The sequence below is a fragment of the Lynx canadensis genome, chromosome A2 (genome assembly GCF_007474595.2).
Source record: "Lynx canadensis isolate LIC74 chromosome A2, mLynCan4.pri.v2, whole genome shotgun sequence".
Taxonomy (NCBI): Eukaryota; Metazoa; Chordata; class Mammalia; order Carnivora; family Felidae; genus Lynx; species Lynx canadensis.
The window spans coordinates 71,287,910-71,307,661 of record NC_044304.2 but is presented as its reverse complement, the minus strand read 5'-3'; the positions used below and the strand labels follow the sequence as shown (position 1 = coordinate 71,307,661).

At 46.8% G+C, this 19,752-nt stretch overlaps 1 protein-coding gene across 2 annotated transcripts in view; it reads right to left on the bottom strand.

Annotated features, from left to right (window-relative positions):
• GLI3 (GLI family zinc finger 3) overlaps window positions 1–16,198 on the bottom strand; it is a 281,557-nt gene extending 265,359 nt beyond the window's left edge. For both annotated transcript variants that reach the window (XM_030307709.2, XM_030307710.2), the window contains exons 1-2: window positions 16,141–16,198; window positions 1,957–2,121 (exon numbers count right to left, since the gene is read on the bottom strand). In XM_030307709.2, the coding sequence (XP_030163569.1) occupies window positions 1,957–2,080 (124 nt within the window). In that variant the 5' untranslated portion in view covers window positions 2,081–2,121; window positions 16,141–16,198. The remainder of the gene's footprint in view (window positions 1–1,956; window positions 2,122–16,140) is intronic.
• Between the last annotated feature and the right edge of the window lie 3,554 nt (window positions 16,199–19,752).

Sequence of the window (19,752 nt, the reverse complement as noted above, 5' to 3'; positions counted from 1 at the left end):
GCTCATCTATCAGTTCACACGTGCTCTCATCCATTCTCACACACCCACGTGCGCACTCCTCTACATTCATGCTCACGCACACCCACACGCTTCAACGCACCCTCACGCGCACTCACGCACACACAAGCCTAAAGATAACCAAAAGTGGATGTTTTGTGAACCATAATACCCAGAAAGTGCTTATTCCTACATAATTACCATTCTGTTGAAATTACCAAACCATCTACCCGGCATAGACTAATTCTATTTTTGAAATAATAAACTTGTCTAATTTTTCCGAATTCCAGAAAAAAAAAAAGATTTTTTTAGGAGAAAGTACGTCTTCTATAACCTCACTGGAAGAATAACACAAATATTCAGCTCAATTAAAATTAGCTCCCCGTCCTGGGGCTCCTGGGTGGCTCAGTCAGTTGAGTGTCAGGCTCTCAATTTCAGCTCAGGTCATGACCTCACGGCTCCTGAGATAGAGCCCTAAGCCAGGCTCTGTGCTGACAGCATGAAGCCTGCTTGGGATTCTCTCCCCGCCTCGCTCTCTGCCCCTCCCCCACTCACGTTCTCTTTCTCAAAATAAATAAATAAACTTTAAAAAATTAAATACCACAAATAAAGGGAGAAATACGGATAAATTTCCACATGTACGTAAATTCATTATTTTAGACATAAATATATCTCCCTACGGATCAATTCAAAACTGGACCCATTCGCAGCAGATTTAGTGCCAGCCCCTCCAGTGGCTCAGACAAGCCAGCAGTGCACACTGGTGACATCCGGGAAGGAGAACGCAGGAGCAGCACGCACTCGTCATGAGCAGGGATGGGCACAGGGACTGGGGACCAGGCTCCTCAGTGTCAACTCAGGCAGTGCCAGTCAGGAAAGGCAGGTGCAGCTTTGTTTCCTGGATGTCTGCCTTCAGAGTCAAAGGATCTGAGCTGCAAGTTACCTTCCAAAGTAGATTTGGACTCCCCAATTGTATATAAAAAAATGTAAATCAAGCCAGTAAACTCTTTCTCGGAATAAATAAAATAAAAGCCCATAGGGAAGGACGTAGCACATTGGCTCATGGAAATCAGTGTGTCCAGATTTGCAGTGCCCAAAAAACCGGGAGAAAAGTCTGGCTCATTCTTCCTAAGAGCACATGGAAAAGTGGAGAACAATGAGAGAGGGGGACCAGGGAGGCTATGAAATCTGCAAAAAGCAAAGGTACCAACTGGCCTACGAGAGTAGAAAAGGGGGGCAAAGGAAGCGGGCAAAGGAAGCGGTCACCATGAACCTGTTCAGCCTGCTTTTTTCCAGAGGGGGCTCTGGAATTTGCTTGCAATGCTCCATGCTTGAACTGAAATGCCTCTCAACACTGCTTAAAATATTAAAAAATACAACACACGGGAACAACAGCTATGTGTTATCTGCGAACACAATTAAGTCCATTTTTATAAGCAAAACCTGCATCTCAGATAGCAGTGTTACCTCGAGGTCCAACCATTAACAGCTTTTAAAATTCTTTCGAATGAACTCCAGAGTTGGGGGGGGGGGGGGCGCGGGGGGGGGGCAGATCCCTAAATCTTGACAAGGCAACTTTTGAGTCTTTTGTAATAACTAATAACTAATTATTCCGACTAGTGGAGACTTTTCCGTGTGAAATGCAAAGTATTTTGAACTCCTGCCAGGCTAATCAAGATGATTTCCAAAATGCCACAACAGGAACTTCCTATAATAAATAACCTATCACATTTACATCTCAAATTAGAAAATTTGGAAGAAAACATGTAGCTGCGGTGCCAAAATAGAGACTGCTAAAGCCTGCCCGTCCCACGCCCCCCAGCCTCCACCCCCATTTGCTTTCTTTAGCCTCTCAAGGAATAGACCCCGGTCCAGGTGCAAATGCTCAATGCACCAGGAATGCAGAGAACACAAAAATGACTGTAGGCTTGGCTGCCGGTGATCCCCGTGGCCGCTCACCATTGGAAGTGGTGCTGGAGGCCACGGCTTTCTCGCTGACATCTGTTCGCGTGGAGCATTTCACTATGGAATTCTCCACTTTCTTCTTCTCAGGGGTGGTGGAACTGCGGGACTGGGCCTCCATGATGCTTTCTCATTACTTCAGCTCTCTGCTACCAGGAACGCCTAAAACGAAACAGTGCCATCAGCTTCCAGGAAGAGTGGGGGGAGGGGGGCAGGAAAAAAAAATCTCACTGAGAAGCCCGCTTCACCTGCCGAGCTTTAGCAGGGTCCAAAATCTGGAAGACCCTGGCCCACAAGTTTTCTTGCAAAAATACCTCCAAGTCGGAATAACGAGCCAGTCAAATTCTGTCTACACACGCCAAAGGAGATGGCAGGGGAAATACCCACAATGTGAGACTTTCCCCAAATTCCTACAGGGGCATCTGTTATCAAGTGATGTCAAGATTCCGATTTTTCAACTGTGTTTAGAGTGTGAAACCCAAGGGTAAGCCACATCTACAAATACCACTTCAGGTGGTCAGATTTGTAGGCAGGGGCACTGTGACAGCCTTCCAAAAAAGGGGAAGGTTTGTAAGTATCAGTTAGATGTTTTAAAGAGCATGACCGTTTCTCAAAATCCAAGCCCTACTCAGAGTTTGGAAGCAGAGGGTAATCTGAGCCAGGAAGCCAGTGATGTTTGCTCCCCTCTCTAAGATGATCTGAATTGCAATACGCCCTTGGATTGAATTAATCCTAATTCAATCAGGTAAACCAGACTCTTTAAGCTTTCTTAAAACATGAGAACGTTTCAATCCATTTGTGCTACATTTTTAAAACCAACAAAGGCGTCAGAACATGCTCTGGATCCCACAGGAAAAGTCAAAAGATTGCGGACAGCAAAGCCTGGGACTGCTTAAGAAATACTGAAACCCTGCTAAAGGCAAGCACAGTGGGTCCTCTTTCACTGGCTTCATTCGTGTGGTAATTGTCCTAACTCATCATTCATCAATTTTCACTCTCTGAGGTTCTTGTTCTTGTTTTGTTTTTTTGTTTGTTTGTTTGTTTTGTTTTGTTTTTTGCAGTCGTGAGCTGCACCTACAAAGAAGACACGAGAAAATGAAAGGTACCCTCTCCCACATGTTTTCTTCAAGCCATCTAGATTGCGAACACTCATGGTGGCCCCTTCTTCGGGCAAGTCTGCTGATTTTCCACATTCAGCTGACACCACCGTGTTCCATCAAAACAACGATCAGCAAAATAAAATAAGCAATTGCTTAGCCCACTGAAAGAGTTAAAATACCAGATGAAATCTTTTTAGTCATCCTCAACTCCGATTTGCGAGGGAAATGTAAATTCTTTCTTTATTGTACCAGAGAGTCCCCTAGATCTGGAATTCAAGTAACTAGAAAAGCTTCCGATCCCGAGGCTGCCTCCCACTGGAGCACCAGCTCTTCTGCTAACTTCTACTGTCATTCACTGCAAAACACACAAGTTTTTTAAGAACAGCTGTTCTAGAATAAGAAAGAAAAAAGGCAGCCTGGAGTTAAATTTACATATCAACTGTGAGATACCCTGCAAATTCGGTAACATGCCTCAAAGAGCACTCGGTAGCAAAGTACAACAGTAAAGGAGCCTCCGGACTGCCCTGCTGCTGGGCAACACACACCCTCAGGAGCAGCTACCTGAATGGTGCCCCCTGGAGTTTTCCAGTGGTTGGGTTTTCTCATCTGTCACATGACACAATCACACCTTGGGACCTGGGGCTTAACCTTGGGGGAAGGTGGGTATAGTCCTCTTTAAGAGTATGTGAAAGGTTATGGATCTTCAGCCCAGAAAAATACTCTGAAACACACACCAAAAAGGGTACGTTTGATTTCCAAGGGATCACAGGCCCTCCAAGCTCTCCCATGAATCCCTTGGAGGAGAGACTCTCAACAGTCTCTTTTTGCTCTAACGATCTCAGAGCCATTCTAATGTTTTGGACTGCTCCCCCTAGATTGATTTAAATATTATCTTTAAAATATGCCATGAGAACACTTCATCCAAGCCCGAGTGCTGATTCCCAGGGTAGTAAAAGAGCCACCTGGACCAGCCTTGCTACAGGGCTTGCAAAACATTTGGATTCCCAGGTCCAATCCCTGAGGGCTCTAGCAGGTGGCACCTGGAATCTTTATTTTAGCCAGGACTGGTGATCATCAGGCTCACTGAAGCTTGCAGACAACCATTCCACACCTTTGTGTTCACTGTATGGACCCCGTGCAACAGGTACCCATTTTAGTTTTTGCTGATTCGATGACATAAGGAGTGAATGGCACCCCAGAGTACTGAATGTCAATAGCCCGCCATCAATTATGAACTCATCTTCCAGAATCTTTTGCAGAACGGCCTCATGGCCGTCTTCTCCTCTAGATCCTAACTAAGCTCTATGAAGACAAGCACCACGGTCATCTTCCTCGTACCTCCATACCCATAAGAGTGTTTACGGAGTAAATAAGTGATCCAGAGATGACCCAGTGGCCTGGAGAATTCTGCAATGTCTTGACTCTTAATCACCACTGATTTTGCTACATATGTTGTCTTTTATACCCAGTGTTTCAATTATATAAAAACTAAAAACTTTAACAGGAATATTTAATTAATCAAAACAGTCCGTTTGCAACCATTTTGGGATGAACAGGTATTTACTATAATTGTTTCCCTCAAAACCCACATACAGTTTTATTGGTTGCATTTGGATGGGGTTTGCTAAGTTAAAAATGCACATGGAAACAAGCCAATGGAAGAAGAAAGGAAGGAAGGAAGGAAGGAAGGAAGGAAGGAAGGAAGGAAGGAAAAGAAAGAGAAAGAAGAAAGAAAGAAAGAAAGAAAGAAAGAAAGAAAGAAAAGAAGAAAGAAAGAAAAGAAAGAAAGAAGAAAGAAAGAAAGAAAGAAAGAAAAGAAAGAAAGAAAGAAAGAAGGAAACACATGAAGAGATGGGATTCCTTCCTGGCTAAGAAGGAAGTCTCTCCCTAAGTAGAGGGAGCTAATTAACATTGGTGAGGTGACAAGTCGCCAAAGTTCCTTGACAAACTTGGGTTTTGTGGAGTTGTTGGTTTTTCCCCCAAGCAAAGGACTTCGTTTTAACAAAGCAATAAACCCTCCAAATACTCATCACCAGAGAGAGAGGCTCACGTGAGAAGAGGTAAAGCCCCAGGCACTGACGGAAAATGCACTAATTAATGGTCTTAGAGAATACTAATTCCTATCCCCTCCCCCTGTTCGAAATGGATTTCTAAAAAATGGGCCTTTGGTCACTCAAGAATCTACCCCTTTCTTCTATTTTGACAACTTATTTTTGGATCTCATTAGTTAGTAACTAATTATTTAAAAGTGTGGTTTATGCTTGGAACAGGGCTATAAAAATGGCAACTTGCCAAGGCAGACATCTGCTTCCTGTATATCCCTATAAATTATATCAGCTTATTTTACTGATAAAAACACAACTTTGTCCCTGTCAGTTGCAAAGGAGAAAGTTTTAACATTCTAGGCTCTCACACCTCATAGCAGAGAAGGGTCTGCTTCTGGCTGTGGTGGCAGTTTTTTCAGAGACACGTTAAGCCATTTGGAACTCAGTCCTGATTTGATGTACAAAAGCCTGAGGTACAGAAGTGACTCGTATAAGCCAATCAATCAATCAATCAGTCAATCCTGGTGGAATCTTAAAAGTCACGAAACTGAAGCAGTGGCCCCATAGTACTATTTTTACAACCTGGAATTTCTGAGATAATAAAGTGTAAGTTATTTAAAACATAAGTTGCGAGGAACACTTTTCAGTTCGGCCTCACTTCGAAGATTCTTCTCTGAGGAAAACATGCCACTGGTTTTTAGATGTGAATGAAAGGTGACTCTTCCCCACCCTGACAGTGTTCCCTCCTTGCCACACTCCACCCTGTTTGTTCAGGCCCTTTCCACCACTGCAGCACTGCATGCAAGATTTGCTGGCATGCCCCTTGACTGTTTAGGCTTATGGGGAAAAAAATCTATTTGTAACTGATGTTGGAGCAGTTTGAGTATGGGGGGGGGGGGAGAGGTGGGAATGCAACCCAGGAAAACTCTTGATAGTGTGGACCTGCTCAAGCTTGAGGCTGCACAGGTAAATGGAGGGATAAAAATTCCTTCCTGAGAGCAAACAGTCCTGGCTTTTCCCATTCAACTGTCCTTGAACCTTTTGTAATTTTCCCGGAGGCCTAAACCCAGGGCACGATTAATTCCAGAACCCTATTCTCAACCTAATCCCTTGCCTACTAGAAACCTGGCTGCAGATGGGTCTTTCCTCTCTGAATTGTAAGTCCGAACTTGCATCAACCGCCTCCAGAAGCAAGCATCCAAAGCTTGCCTGAGCCACTGACCAGCTGTCGGTGGAGTTAGCGCATGGCTCCCGGCCAAAGTTGGCTAGACTGCAACGGACCAAATTCTGACCATTCTTGTGGGGACCTACGTTTGAAACTGCACTTTCACACAGATGGCCTCGAGTGGCCCGCTCTTTAGAGCTGCAATGGAAAACCACCACCACGACCACCACCCAGGAACTTTCATCACTGCAAAGAGGAGTCCCCACCATTCAGTATTGTAACAACTATCCAGGCCGCGGGCCCTGGTGATTTCAGGAGAGCTCCCGCGCTCGGCCTGCGCTTCCTCGCCGGCCTCCCTTCGTGCAGTCCCGCCGACGGTGGCGGGCTCCCGGTCCTCGCGCCCGTCCCGCTCCCCCGCGCCCCTCCCCGGGCGGGCCTGCAGCTCTCGGCGGGCGCGCGGTGCTCCGGGCCCGGGTCGGTCCGGCGGAGGGCTCGGCGCCGCGCCCGCCCTCCTTCCCCCCGGCGGCCGGCAGGCCCCGCCCGCGGCCCCGCGGCCCCCCGCGCCCCGCGTCCGGGTCTGGCTCCCAGCAGCCGCCGGGGTGGCGGGGGCGCAGGCAGCCCCCGCTCCGAGTCGCATTCCTGAGGCGGGCTTCCTGCAAGTCGCAAGCGGCGGGTCCCAACGCCCCGAGCCCGCCGGGCCTGGGCAGGGAAAGGAGCGCCCCAGATCACTTCCATCGCGCCGGCCACCCCGCTCCCCGGGAATCTTGCCGGGCATTGGAGCACTCTGCAGCTGGCCGGGCAACCCTTCCCGCGGACCGTCGTCCGCGGTGGCCCTGCTTTCGTTCACACGGCTGTTTCACCAGCTGAAACCAGAGAGGTGCAACTTTGCAGGTACTGTCTGCAGTGCAACACCCTACATGTCTCGCCGTGATAAAACATCGGGGGAACTCTTGGGGTCTTCAGGAAACCAGGGGCTGTGAGCTTCACTCCCCAAACTTCTAACTCGCCGTCCATCAACCTGGCCCCCAAATGAGGTTTCTGCACCAGCTGTCCTAAGTAGATTCAGATGTTGTGAATGGTGAAGGCACAGACACATCTTGTCTCTCAGGGAGGGAGGCCCTCAGTGGAGTTCCAAAGTTCAACCTCAACCATGAGGCTTTACATAGTAAATAGAGAGGATGAAAAATCACAATTCTGGCAACGTGCAGAAATCAGCCTTTCCCCTTGCACATCTCTGCAGTGAAACCTGGGATCCACATGCAAGCAGGCTTTCTTCATAACTTCAACAGTTAAAATTTCTTAAAGAAAGCACCAGTGCTAAAACCAGCATTTAAAATGATGTTTGAACTGTATACAAGGACTTTCTAATCTAAGGTGAAATGAAACAGTAGTTATAAACTGATAATGCATCCTTTGTGAACAGCAGACTACTTAATTTATTTCCCTAATCCAGTTGGTTTATTTTTAAGTTGCCTGAACTTGGGCAATAATTCTCTTTCATTTTTTTTTCCTTAATGCATTCAAAGATGTAAAAAAACTAAGTTAAAAGCTTGCTGTGGTAACCTGATGCGTTTCTGATAGGTTGAAACAGCTCCTGCCAATGAGGGATCAGAGAGAAGGCATTCCAGTAGACAGCAGCGCTTTTAACAGCACCATGATTAGGCCTGAAGTGAGAAATTATTCTGTGCAGCCTAGGGAACTATTGCTCACGTGGAATAAGGCTTTCCTCCAGAGAAATTACATTTACTTACACCTGCCTGTATATTTATAAGCTGAATGATCTCCTTAATGTGCTCATGTTTTAAAAAGCCAGGAGGAACCAGCCTGAGTAAAGATATCTGAGGGGTCCCCCCTGCATCACTGAGGAGTGACATTTCTCTCACACTTCACTAACTAGCACATTGACTCCTACTCCAAGATGCTACTCCTGAAGCATCTTTTAAGGAAATTTTCCTATTAAGTAGTTTAAGGAAAATTTCCTATTAAATAATTATACCTTCCTACAGCATTAAAACTCAGTTTCTAATGAAAATGAATCCTTCAGGAAGAGGGGGAAAAAATCAAGAAGCACAAACTAATGCTGATTTTAACTTTAGATCAATTCTGGAAGTAAAAACTGGGTCTGAGTTTCAAGGAGCAACATTTAGGAAATGTAAAAGGTTTCAGTGGATTTCGTATAACCATGCATTAAGAAAACCTCTCCCAGGTTTGTAATATGGGTGATGTTTCCTTGCGCTCCAACTGTCTTCCTGAACTTAAAATCAATTTCACATGCAGAACCTGTGACCCGCCAACCGTTCCCAAGATCTCAGGCTTTCTCTCCTCACCCTTCCCTGCCTGCACTGCTTTCCTTTTCTGCAAGAAAAGAAGCTCTACTTCCTAAGTTCTTAATGAAATCTTCATGAATGGTTAACTACAGCATTTTTAAATGTACAATTATTTTTACCTTTACGTACGATTTTACTTTTCCTCAATTAGGAAAACCTAAAGGGTTGGTTGCAAATAAGAAAGCCACGATGTGTTCCAAGTTGCCTCAAGTGGCCTCTGGTAGCCTAGAGGGTTCCCCAAATCTGCTGCCTATTGTTTTCGATCTTTCTTTACTACATTTGAGGATCCTGATCTCAACTAAGCAGCATTCATGACAGACATCCCAAAATGGAATTACTCTAAAAGGAATGGAATTACTCGAAGGGGAAATGACTGCCTGGCTATGGATTAAGTGAATTTGGCTTTAGTCAATTAATGACATCTAAACTTTGAAGAAATCCACATACTTAACTTCAACCACTGAAAAGCTTTTTTGACATGAAGTAATCACTGCTATTACGGTTAAAATCGCAAATGACAGTTTGTGCACCGGCCTGCCATCTGTATTTAAGACAAAAGATCAGCAGCTACTCTTTCTCTGCTGCCAGTAGCACTTTATGAGAAACATTTGAGGGGAGTATAAGGTCATTATTTAATACTTGTTACCATTTCGGAGTTTTGCAAAATGGTAAAGCATCATCCAGTTTACTCCGGTTAGGCTTTGCAACTCCGCTTAGGCTTTGCAGGAAGCGCCCTGCATCAGCAGGTGCCACTCACAAATGAGTAATAACGTGGAGTAAGCCAGCACCCCCACTTTTCTGTGGGTTTGCCGAAGACAGTACTCAGACAGAAAATGAGATCTAGAAGTCAGTTGTCAGTCTACGGATCAGCTGAGCTCATGAAAACTGTACTTCCCTTAACCCCACATATTATCACAAAAACATCCTGTCTGATCAAAGGTGTTCCTTGTCTCCGTCGCTGAGGTCTACAGGAATTACAAGTTTTCACACATTTTCATAAGGAAAAAAAAAAAAAAAAAAAAACCCTGAATTTAAAAATTCTTCTTATAGAACTTACATAACTTTTGGTTCCTAAAATCATGTGTGCCTTTACATTCAAGCTTAAGGGGAGAGAATGAGTGTCCTATAAATAGTAATTTACTTTTCAACCATCACAAATACTAGACCAAGAATACCTGCTGGGTGTAAAAATCAGCTGGGGATACCCCAAAGGTACTTACTGTATTTTCTATGATGTGTTGTTCATCATACTTTATCCTCACAATTTTTTAACTTGTGACTCTGGAATCTTAATTGTGATTTAAAAAGCAAATTTTCAAAAATTTAAGGATTTTTAATAAGTCTTAGTAAAAACTGGCCCCTGCTCCACTCAGCCTGTAAACTTGGCTTGTTCACAGACAGAATTCTTCAGCTTATCGTTCACACCCGCCCCCCACACCCCCAGTCATGTACAAAACTGCCAATTCAAACTATACCAAACTGCACACCCTCCCGGTGAAATGCTTGGGTATGGGATTTCATTTGAACACCCACAGTCCACACCGCAGGTGCTTTTCTGAAGAGCCATGACCTGGTCCACACTGCTGGCCACTCCATTCAGCTTTCCATTCATATGAGTTCATTAAGGCTTCATTCTTGGGAGGCTGGCTGAGGTTTCTCTACACACAGGTAACTCTCTTGAGACTGAACTCTTCTTTTTAAAAATATCACAAAATGAAAACAATAATACAGTGTCACTGCCTCATGCCTTCATTACAGCAACTTGTGAGTTATCTTTCATCCAAATTGTGAGTTTTCGGTTCCTTGTTATAAAAAACGATACTTTATGGTGTAAAGCACCCTGGAATATTGTTAGGTATTTTATGCAATTTTCAAAAAAAGTCAGGGTAGCTAAAGCTAAAAACGTGCAAATGAAAATAAGCACATAAGATACCACACTGCTTCCTGAGGTACTCCAACAGGCAGAGATTTCAAAAAAATTACATTTGTCTCCCATTACTTAATTTTGTGGCATAAAAATTATTCAAATATACAATCAAATGCTTATGTTTCAAACATACTCTTTTCTCTTTCGCGCGCGCGCACACACGCGCGCGCGCACACACACACACACACACACACTGTTGCCCCCCTCCCATCAAAAAAAAAAAAAAAGTAAAGAAAAGCCCCAAAGCTGTTTCAGGCCAGCAATCAATCCAATTTACTGCAGGTACAATTTCTATGTATGGTGCATGCCACAACAAAACCACAGTATGATGCCAACAGGGCCCTTAAGAAAGTTCTCCCCTAAATCTCTGGAAAGGAGCTTTAAAAGAAAGCAAGGATTACAGTCAGCTAGAAGGTAGGGAGGGGACTTACCTCAAACCCAGCCAAGCGGAAATCAGAGCAGTAATTCTACAAGTCGACAGAGTACACTTTCAAAGCTATAATGGTGTGAAGAAGTGCCGGGCAGCATGGCCTGAAGGCAGCACTAATACACTGATGACTAATGGCTGGGCCAGGGCGGACAATGAATTTGGGGCTTGAAAACTAACAGAAACCATGCAGTACTTTGACAAATGGGCTTTCACAATTTCATTCATTGAATAACCTTTAAGCACAAAATTGGCCGAGTTCTCTTGGGAATTATATGACATGTTGTTGGACGATGATGTAAGTATTTTCTTTTCTAATTATGACTCTTCTGCAAAATGCAAAAGCACCGTATATGAGGACACGAGTGCAGATACTACAGATGCAGATGTGGAGCTCAACACAATATTGCCTTTCAGGAGGGGGCTGGAATGTTCCAATGCCACCTTATTAACTATGTAATGGCTTGTTCATTCAGTCTCTTTAGAGAGCCATAGATTTTTCTGGGACATTCTGTCGGGTTGAAATATACACACACAGAACAAAAAACACTTTCACATTTAAAAAAAAAAAAAAACCTACAAGTGGCCATGAGTAGCTAAGAAGTGTGGTGCTAAAATATAGTACATTTCGACTTACACGTGGAAAAAAGTCTAATTTTAAGGGGCCGGGCAAAGGCAGGGTGCCTTAAAACAATTGAGACACCACGTGAAGTTTGCACTTAGGAATGCATTTAACATCCCAGGCCTTTCAGAGGGCTCCCTTCCCTCATCCCTGCCTCACTGGTCCTTCAATTTACAAATCCTAATTTTGGCAATTTTTAGAGAGAGAATGAAATATCTAAAGTGTCTCTAAATTAACAACACCACTTACTCCAGACAGCATTGCCTTTAGCAGCTCCTAAAAACTTAAGAAAAGGATCTTGAAACAGGAAGCTTAGTGAGCTCATAAAACTGTTGTTGGAGCCAGGAACACATAGCATATTTAATCTGCAAACTGTGGGAGTCTACAGTGATTTCAGCAAGATCTGAGGCATGCCCTCAAGGTTTGCTGGGATCTGGGATTAGGGGGTTGATAAGAACCTCTACTGCCCATGGACATGTTTTTCTTCTGCAGTTAAACACAAATGCATAGAGACGTCTGACTGCTGCTTGGCGTTACTGCTCAAGTTATATAAAAGCTTTGCAGCTCCTTTTGCTGTCAATATATCAAAGTTTAAAAAAAAATCATCAAAGTGTGAAATTTCATTTAAAGTCTTCGCCAGTCTACAGCTCTATTTCACAGGCCCATCACATAAAAGTAAAGATGAAAAATACACTGAAAGTACTCGGAAAAGTTTGCAGCGGTACCCCTGCCCTGCTGTTGTTTATTCTGTCTCCCTTTATTTGCTTTGAAACTCGAACAAATCAATTTTCATCTAGGAAAAAAATGACATGAAGTCAAGGGCAGCATCTTCTACCAGCCTTTAATGAAAGAACAACCTGAAGTCATTATTAGAGTTGGGATATTTTGCTAAACAAATTAAATTTATACACGCGTGCGCACGCGCGCGTGCACACACACACACACACACACACACACACAGAGGCACATTCCCTCTATAGTCACTTCAACGTTTTAATTGCTTCTCATGATATAAGTTGGCAGAAAATTTTTTGAATCTTCCAAAACAAGTCAGACCGACTATGGAATATGAATGCCAGCAAAACTAAAACCTCCTTCAAAGAACTCTTTAGCTGGGGATTTACAACAATTGCATAGAGAAGAAAAGTCTGACTTTTAAGATAATCTACTATAGTCTAAAAGCATTAACATTCCATTGCTAAGGTTTTCTTGAGGATTTCATGACTCAGTGATTCACTTTTCCTCCAAGACTGGTTTTCCTTAGTACATTACTGCCTCCGTATAAGTAAGTGCATGGAACAATGATCATTAAATCGTTTCCTTTCATACACTCCCAAACCCAAGCCTCCAAAAAGGGGGGGAGGGGAGAATCTCAGTAAGGCAGGATACCTTCCACACAGAGAAGGACCTCGGAGAGGCGAAGCACAGGGTTAGTCTGAAACCCTTGCAGCGTGCAGGTAATTAAGAAAACTGGCCAAGAAACAAAGGAAGGTCCAACTTTTAGGCTTGGGCATCAAGTTGATAAATTAATGACTCTTTCATTAAATAAGTAATGAAAGAACTCAACAGAGCCATTTTTCATCAGTACTGAATTTTCTCATTTCTGTCCGTAGTCCTTTGCAAATTAGGCATACAATAAAAGTGTGTTTAGATCAGGGCTCGAGGAAGGAATACACACACGTCAAAGGTACTGGGAATTAGTCGGTCTCAGAGGTGGACCTACTTTTAGCCTATGAATAATAACACAATCTATACCTTGTGAAGTGCTTCTGCATGTGTGAAATTTCACTAGACACCTCTCACATTGGACTCATTCAGGCATCTTAAACCAAAGCTTCCCGAAGGCTGACTTTAAGAATTGTATACCCTGAAAGGATCTCCCCTTAGGCAGGGAGTTTCTAATTAAATAGCTTTTAGTATAAAATAAACTCTCTTCTGTCTGTAAGTATGCTATTACAACTAATTTAAATGTTATTTCATGTTTGTTTTAGGTCAGACTATAGTCTAACTGGCCCAAGTGTTTGTGTATCACGTTATTAAGACCCAATATTTCCTAACATAAACAAATTCTTTAGATACTTCACACAGTTTACATTGTTAAGACCAATCGCCTCGGTCTGCATCAAGCCCCTCAACTGAAATGCTGTTCTGCTTTAGAGAAATGAAGAGATTTTGAGGTGATTTCCCTACTTTAAAACACAGCATTTTCTTCCTTGAAAATAATCTTGACACATGTAATTAAGAAACTGTCAGACTATTATTAATTTTTAATTTAAAACCTAAATGAAATAATTACAGGAATCAATCAATAAGGCACCTATCCAAATTACAGAACAATTACATAAATACTCAAAATTAATACTTTAGGCCAATTCTTGAAGATCTCAGTCTGTAATATGCTAAGACATCAAACAAGGTAAAAAAAGTGTAACGTGGAAACGATGAATAGTTCCTGCCTGAAACAGACTGAAATGAGGTCATTTCAGTTGGCCATGGCAGAGGCCCCCCACCAGCCATGCCCAACACACTCAAGCTGGAACTCTCTTTAAAAGTTCATTTATTTCCACCAGACACACATTTCAGGGATCTAAAGCATGGCCTCATCCAAATTTTGTACAAAATCACATTTGGAGGGAAATGTCTCGTTCTTGGGAATTTCCAGCAAAGTGCTCTGTAAAGACTAATCGCGGAGGAGAAGGGGGAGAAAACAAGGCGAGCAGAAGGTGTTTTTTAGAGCTAATAATACCAGTCCACCTAATGGCACTGCCCGGGTCTTTGCACAGCGGCCGGCCCTCCATACCTCTGACTAAAGGGCTCTTTTACTTGGAGACGCGGACAGTCCATCATTTCAAACTGAAATGGCAGCTGGAAAATGTGGAACAGCTGGCAAAGAGCTGGGAGAAAATGTTTTACATAAATATATGTACATATAAACTGGCAGAGGGCCACGAGCACTGTACCCACGGCCAGAATCTATTCGGCACTGCACACCAGGGAGATGAGAAGTTGGAGGCAGCAGGAGTCGCGAGGAAGATGCCTCCTTAATCCTCCTTCTGCGCGGGGTCAGCCAGGGAAGCCTGGGTCCAGCCCCTCTAGGGACCGCATCTCCTGAAGGAGGTGCAATCAAGGACAGGAACACAAAGTTCAGGGAAGGATAAAAGGCCGGGGTGTGCAGTGGCGCTTTGGCATCTGGCAATCTGCTTAAAAAGTCGCTTCACAGACTCTCCAAGTTTGGGGTAAATATTTACTCCCTCTCCACTTCCTCCCGCCCATTTTCCCTCTGCAACTCAAGAAAGTAACTGTCCCCTGCAGAGCGATTCATACCCAACTCCGCTCTGCGAAAACGCGGCCTCTTAAAAGATCACTGCACGGGCCACGATTGCCCGTACCCCCGCACTCACTCCCTGCAGCTTCTAGCGCTTTTATTTCTTTTGTTTTCTTTCTTTTCTGGTTTTTTTATTTTTTATTTTTTTTTGCGCTGTCCCTGGAAAGGAAAAGAAATAAAAGAATCCCAAATCATACACAGATGGTACAACTTTCACTTTTCCTCTCCGACGACCGCGGCGCGCGCCTCCGCATCCACGCACACCGCACCCCCCCCCCGCCCTCCCGGGGGCGGCGCGGGCTGCGGACGGCCCCCGCAGCGGCGCTCCCCCGGCGGACCCACCTCGCCGCCCGCCGCCCCAGGGGGACGCCGTGGGGCGGGAAGAGGCTCCGGGAGGGGAGCGGGGACGCGGGCGCCACCAACTTCGTCCCCCTCCGGGATGGGGAAACTCTCCGGTCCGTCTCCGGCTGGCCGCGGGCTGAGACACTTGGCAAAGGCGCTCCGGGAAGGAGGGAGCGAACGAAAGCCTCGCTCCGACGCCGCACGGGTCGCTCTCCAAATCTGGGCGCCTTTTGCTTTTGACAGCCATTTTCATTTCCTCCCGCTCCCCCCGTCGGGGACCCCCTCTCGACCCGGAGGCGCGGGCGCGGCCGCAGGAGCCGGCTGCCGGGTGCCCCGGCCCGCGAAACAAAGAACTTCGGGCGGGACGTACCTGCGGCGGCGGCGGCTGTCAAGTCCCCGAACTTCCCATAGACCCGCGTCCGGGGCGCGGGCGGGCGGCTCCGGGCTCCGCGCGGCCGCGGGCGGCGCGGGCTACGGCGAGCGGCCGGGCCGGGCGCGGGGTGCGCCCGCCGCGGGCATGGTGCGGCGCGGGCGGCCGCGGGGCGCGCGGGGAGGGCTGGCGAGCGGCGAGGGCGAGTCGGGGCGGCGAGTGTGCGCGAGGGCGAGTGTGCGAGCGCGCCGGTGCCGGTGGCGCTGCCCCTGCCCGCTCCCTCCCGCTCGTGCAGCTCCGGCATCGGTTTCAGGGATCGTGTAATCCGATCCCTTCTGACTCACAGGCCCTGAGTGACAGTTCTGATTTGGTTCACCCGCGGGAGGGAGGGGAAAGGGAAAGAAAGCAAGCCCCCGCCGCAGTCCCCTCCTGGCATCCAATCGACTTTCTGGAAGGTCCCATCCCGGCCGGGCCGCCCGCGGGGTGGAGGAGCCCCCCAACCCCGACCCCCGCGCCGCGGGCGCTACTCACGGGGTGGAAAAGTTGTCCCTCCGCTCTCTCTTCCCTCCCTCGCGCTCCCTCCTTCCCTCCTCTCTTCGGCTTCCTCCTCCTCCTCCTCCTCCCCGCGCTCCTCCTCCCCCAAGTTTTAACAGAAGTTGCCGGACTCTCCCCTCTCCCCCGCGCTCCCTCTTCCTCCGCCCCCGCCCCGTCCCTTTTCTTTCTGCCACTCGCCGGCGCAGTGGGGACGCGCCGAGCAGCGGGACGCCGGCCGCCGCAGGGGGCGAAGTTAGGAAAACTTGGAGTACAGCTCGCCTTACTTTTGCTTTCTCGCTCCTTCCAGGCCGCGCCGGGGCCCGTGCTTCCCCGCCCGCCGGGTCCCCGCGCCGGGAGCGGGTCCCAGCTGCGACGCGGGCGGCGGCGGCGAGGAGGCGGCGCGCCGCGGGCCGGGGTCGGGGGCTGGGGGGGAGCCCGGGCGCCCCGAGCCACGCGCGCGCCTCTCCCCGCCCTCCTCCTCCTCCGCCTCCTCCGCCCCTCCCGGGTCCTCACTCAGACAGATTCTAGCCTGCTCCTCCTCTTCCCCCTCCTTGACCCCGCGCCCGCTCGGCGCGCCGAGGCCCCACCCACCGGGCGAGGGGAAGGGGGCCCGGGCGTGATGTCACGGCCGCCCTCCCCGCCTGCGCCCGCGGCCCCGCCCGGACGCCCCCGCCGCCCCCACCCCAGCGCCCGGCGCACGGGGCTGCGTCCTGCCGGCTCCCGTCGCCTCCCACCCCGCGTCGGCTCTCCTTTCTCTCGCTCCCAGTTTGGGCTCCCCTTTCTTCTTTTAAGGCCTCTCTGATCACACCCCGCCTTACCCCCCCCCTCCTCCTTTTACATTTCCCCAAGCCAACCCTGAGACTCCCTAGCTCGCCGGAGGATGCATTTGCAAGTTCAGGGTTTTCCTCTCCACCGGACTCATCTGCCCTTGGGGCCAAATCTGGGAAGTGGGAACTCCCACTACACAGCCTACTGTCCCCATGGGCCACTTTATAAAGGACACAAAAACAAAGACCCCGGCTTGGAGCCTGGACTCCGACGTGGTGCTTTCCCCTGGGCTGCGGAGTGTCTCTGTCCCTGATTTCCTTGCAGCGGCTCATACTAGTAAGAATTCTTTTCCCTCCTTCCTCAACCGGCCAGTCTACCTTCATCTGTTCCCTCTGAATGTACCCAACGTGGACATGTAACTTAAAAAAAGAATTCCCGGTGGGGGTTGGGGGGAACACACGAAAAAAAGCAAGGAAAGAAAACCCTGTGACATTCCAAAATCCACTCTTCCTGGGGGTAAGCGAAGAGTCTACCCACCCACCAGCCGCCAGCCATGCCTGGAGCTGAGGGTGCACTTGTGTTGACTCGCTGAGCTTCTTGACTGAAGGAAGAACGTGGGTGGATGAATGATTAGCTATTATGATTTGAAGAGCGTTTTGAGATTCAAATGCTTAACTGGAGAATTTTTTAACGGAATCGATGGTGGTGTTCACTATTTGTTTCCCGGGACTTGTTGCTTATCTCAAAAACACGACAAAGCAGACCCTGACTTAAGCTTTTATGGTAGAAGCTGGAGATAAAGTAAGGCTGAAGGTCCTTTTTTAGCCATTGATTTTAAGATTTCTCTCTCTGCCTTACCACTCTTTAAAAAAATAACTATATAAACCACCACTGACTCATCATACGGAGCAGGGGTCTCAGGATACCTAGGTGGTGGTCCCAGCTTCCCCTCGCTAACTGGCCTCAGGCCCAGGCCAGGGAGGATTCTCTGAGCCTCCCTAAGGCTCTGAGTCCATCTGTGGGATGATGATAGGAAAACCAGGCCACATACCTCCCAGGATGTGTGTGGGTTTCCAATGAGATAATGCATGTGAAAGTATAAAGGGACACAAATGTGTAAGAATTATTATCCTCCCTCCAGCATCAGTGAAATTTTATTTTTTGTATTCGAGCACTGCTTCTGCCTCAATCACATGAATGCAAATAATACATCCCGATAGCCTCTTCTGTTCACCCACTGGCAAAAAATAAATAAAAAGAAAAAAGACAGCCAATAAATCAACAACTTGAATAAACTAGATATTTTGACTTTTACTTAAAACAGTCTTGGAGCACATTTTGGATCATGAAGATCTCCATTCTTGGTTTTTAAAAGACAAGAACAAAGAAAAGGCAGCTAATCTTTCCTCTTACCCCGTCAGAAGAGCTAAAAACAAAAGAGAAAGAATGCTGGTGTCTCCCCATTTCCTCACCGTAGATCCTTGGCAGAAACTTAACAGCTCTCCACTGTAGTGGTAAACATATAAGTGAGCACATTTTGCAAAATGGTGGAGTAAAAAAAATAAAACATGATTTGCCTTAGTGTGAGTTAAATACTGCCATAATGCTGTGACTTTAGACCTATTTTAACACAAGAACTCTTTTTCCAAATGAAATCTTGTATGGAATCCTAAACTGTAAAAAGAGAGTTACTCTGGTCACAAGTGGGGTGATGGGGTCTCAGAGTCCAGCCCCCTCACCTTTCTCTTTGTCACTCACCCCCTTTCCTGCAATGGCTTCAAAGACATCTCTAAAAATCCCAAAGTCATGCTGGAAACATTGGAACTTGTCAGGATAAACAGGGACTTACAGAGGTACTGGGCTCTGAGATGGCCTTCCTCCATGTCTAAAATTCCACCATTATAGATTCATTTATTGCCATCTCTCATCAGTTCTCTTTTCAAATGCAAATATCCTAGGAAATTTTAATATAGTGAGTCCTCAAAACGATTAAGCCTATAAGACAGGCTTTTTTTTTTCTTCTTTGGCAAAAATTGGCTGAAGTGGGAGACTTGAAGATATTTGTATTAGTTTCCTAGGAATGCCATAACCTGAGACTTACCGGGACTTACCATACCTGGGTGGCTTAAAACAACAAAAATCTATTGTGTTACAGTTCTGAAGCCTAGCAGTCCAAAATCAAAGTCTCAGCAGCTCCCTCTGAAACCTCTAGAGGAAGTTCTTTCCTCGCCTCTTCCTAGCTTCTGATGGTGTCTGTCTGTCAATCCCTGGGCTTCCTTGGCTTACACAGCTGCTCCACTCCAACTCATGCCTCCTTAGTCATATGGCATGCTCCCCGTGTCTCTCCTCTTCCTAAGGACATCAGTCATACAGGATTAGGAGCCCACCCTAGTCTGGTATGACCTCATCTTAACTAAGTGCATCTGCAACAACACCGCTCCCAAATCAGATCACGTTCTGCCATTCTGGGAGTTAGAACTGCAACATGTCTTTTTGTGGGAGGAACTCAATGCAACGCATAACAACCTTGAAAAAGGTAGCCAGAGGGGGATGAGGATCTGCATTTGAGAGGCCAAAGGATGAACCTGAGAACAAACTTCACATGCTCCTCTGCCTTTCTTTGCCCTGTCCTGTGTGCTGCGTGTAACTACCATTCTTCCCCTTACTTACCCCTGCAGCTCTTCCGTCCCCTCACCGTGGCCCCCGAGTAATTGTTGGGAAATTCCAAGGGGATATTTCATGTGTACTGAAAAACACCTAGCGGCAAGTGACAAAATTCCAAGTCAGATTGGCTTCCGTTCATTTTAAAGGAAGGGAGAGGGAGGGTATTGGCTGAGAAGT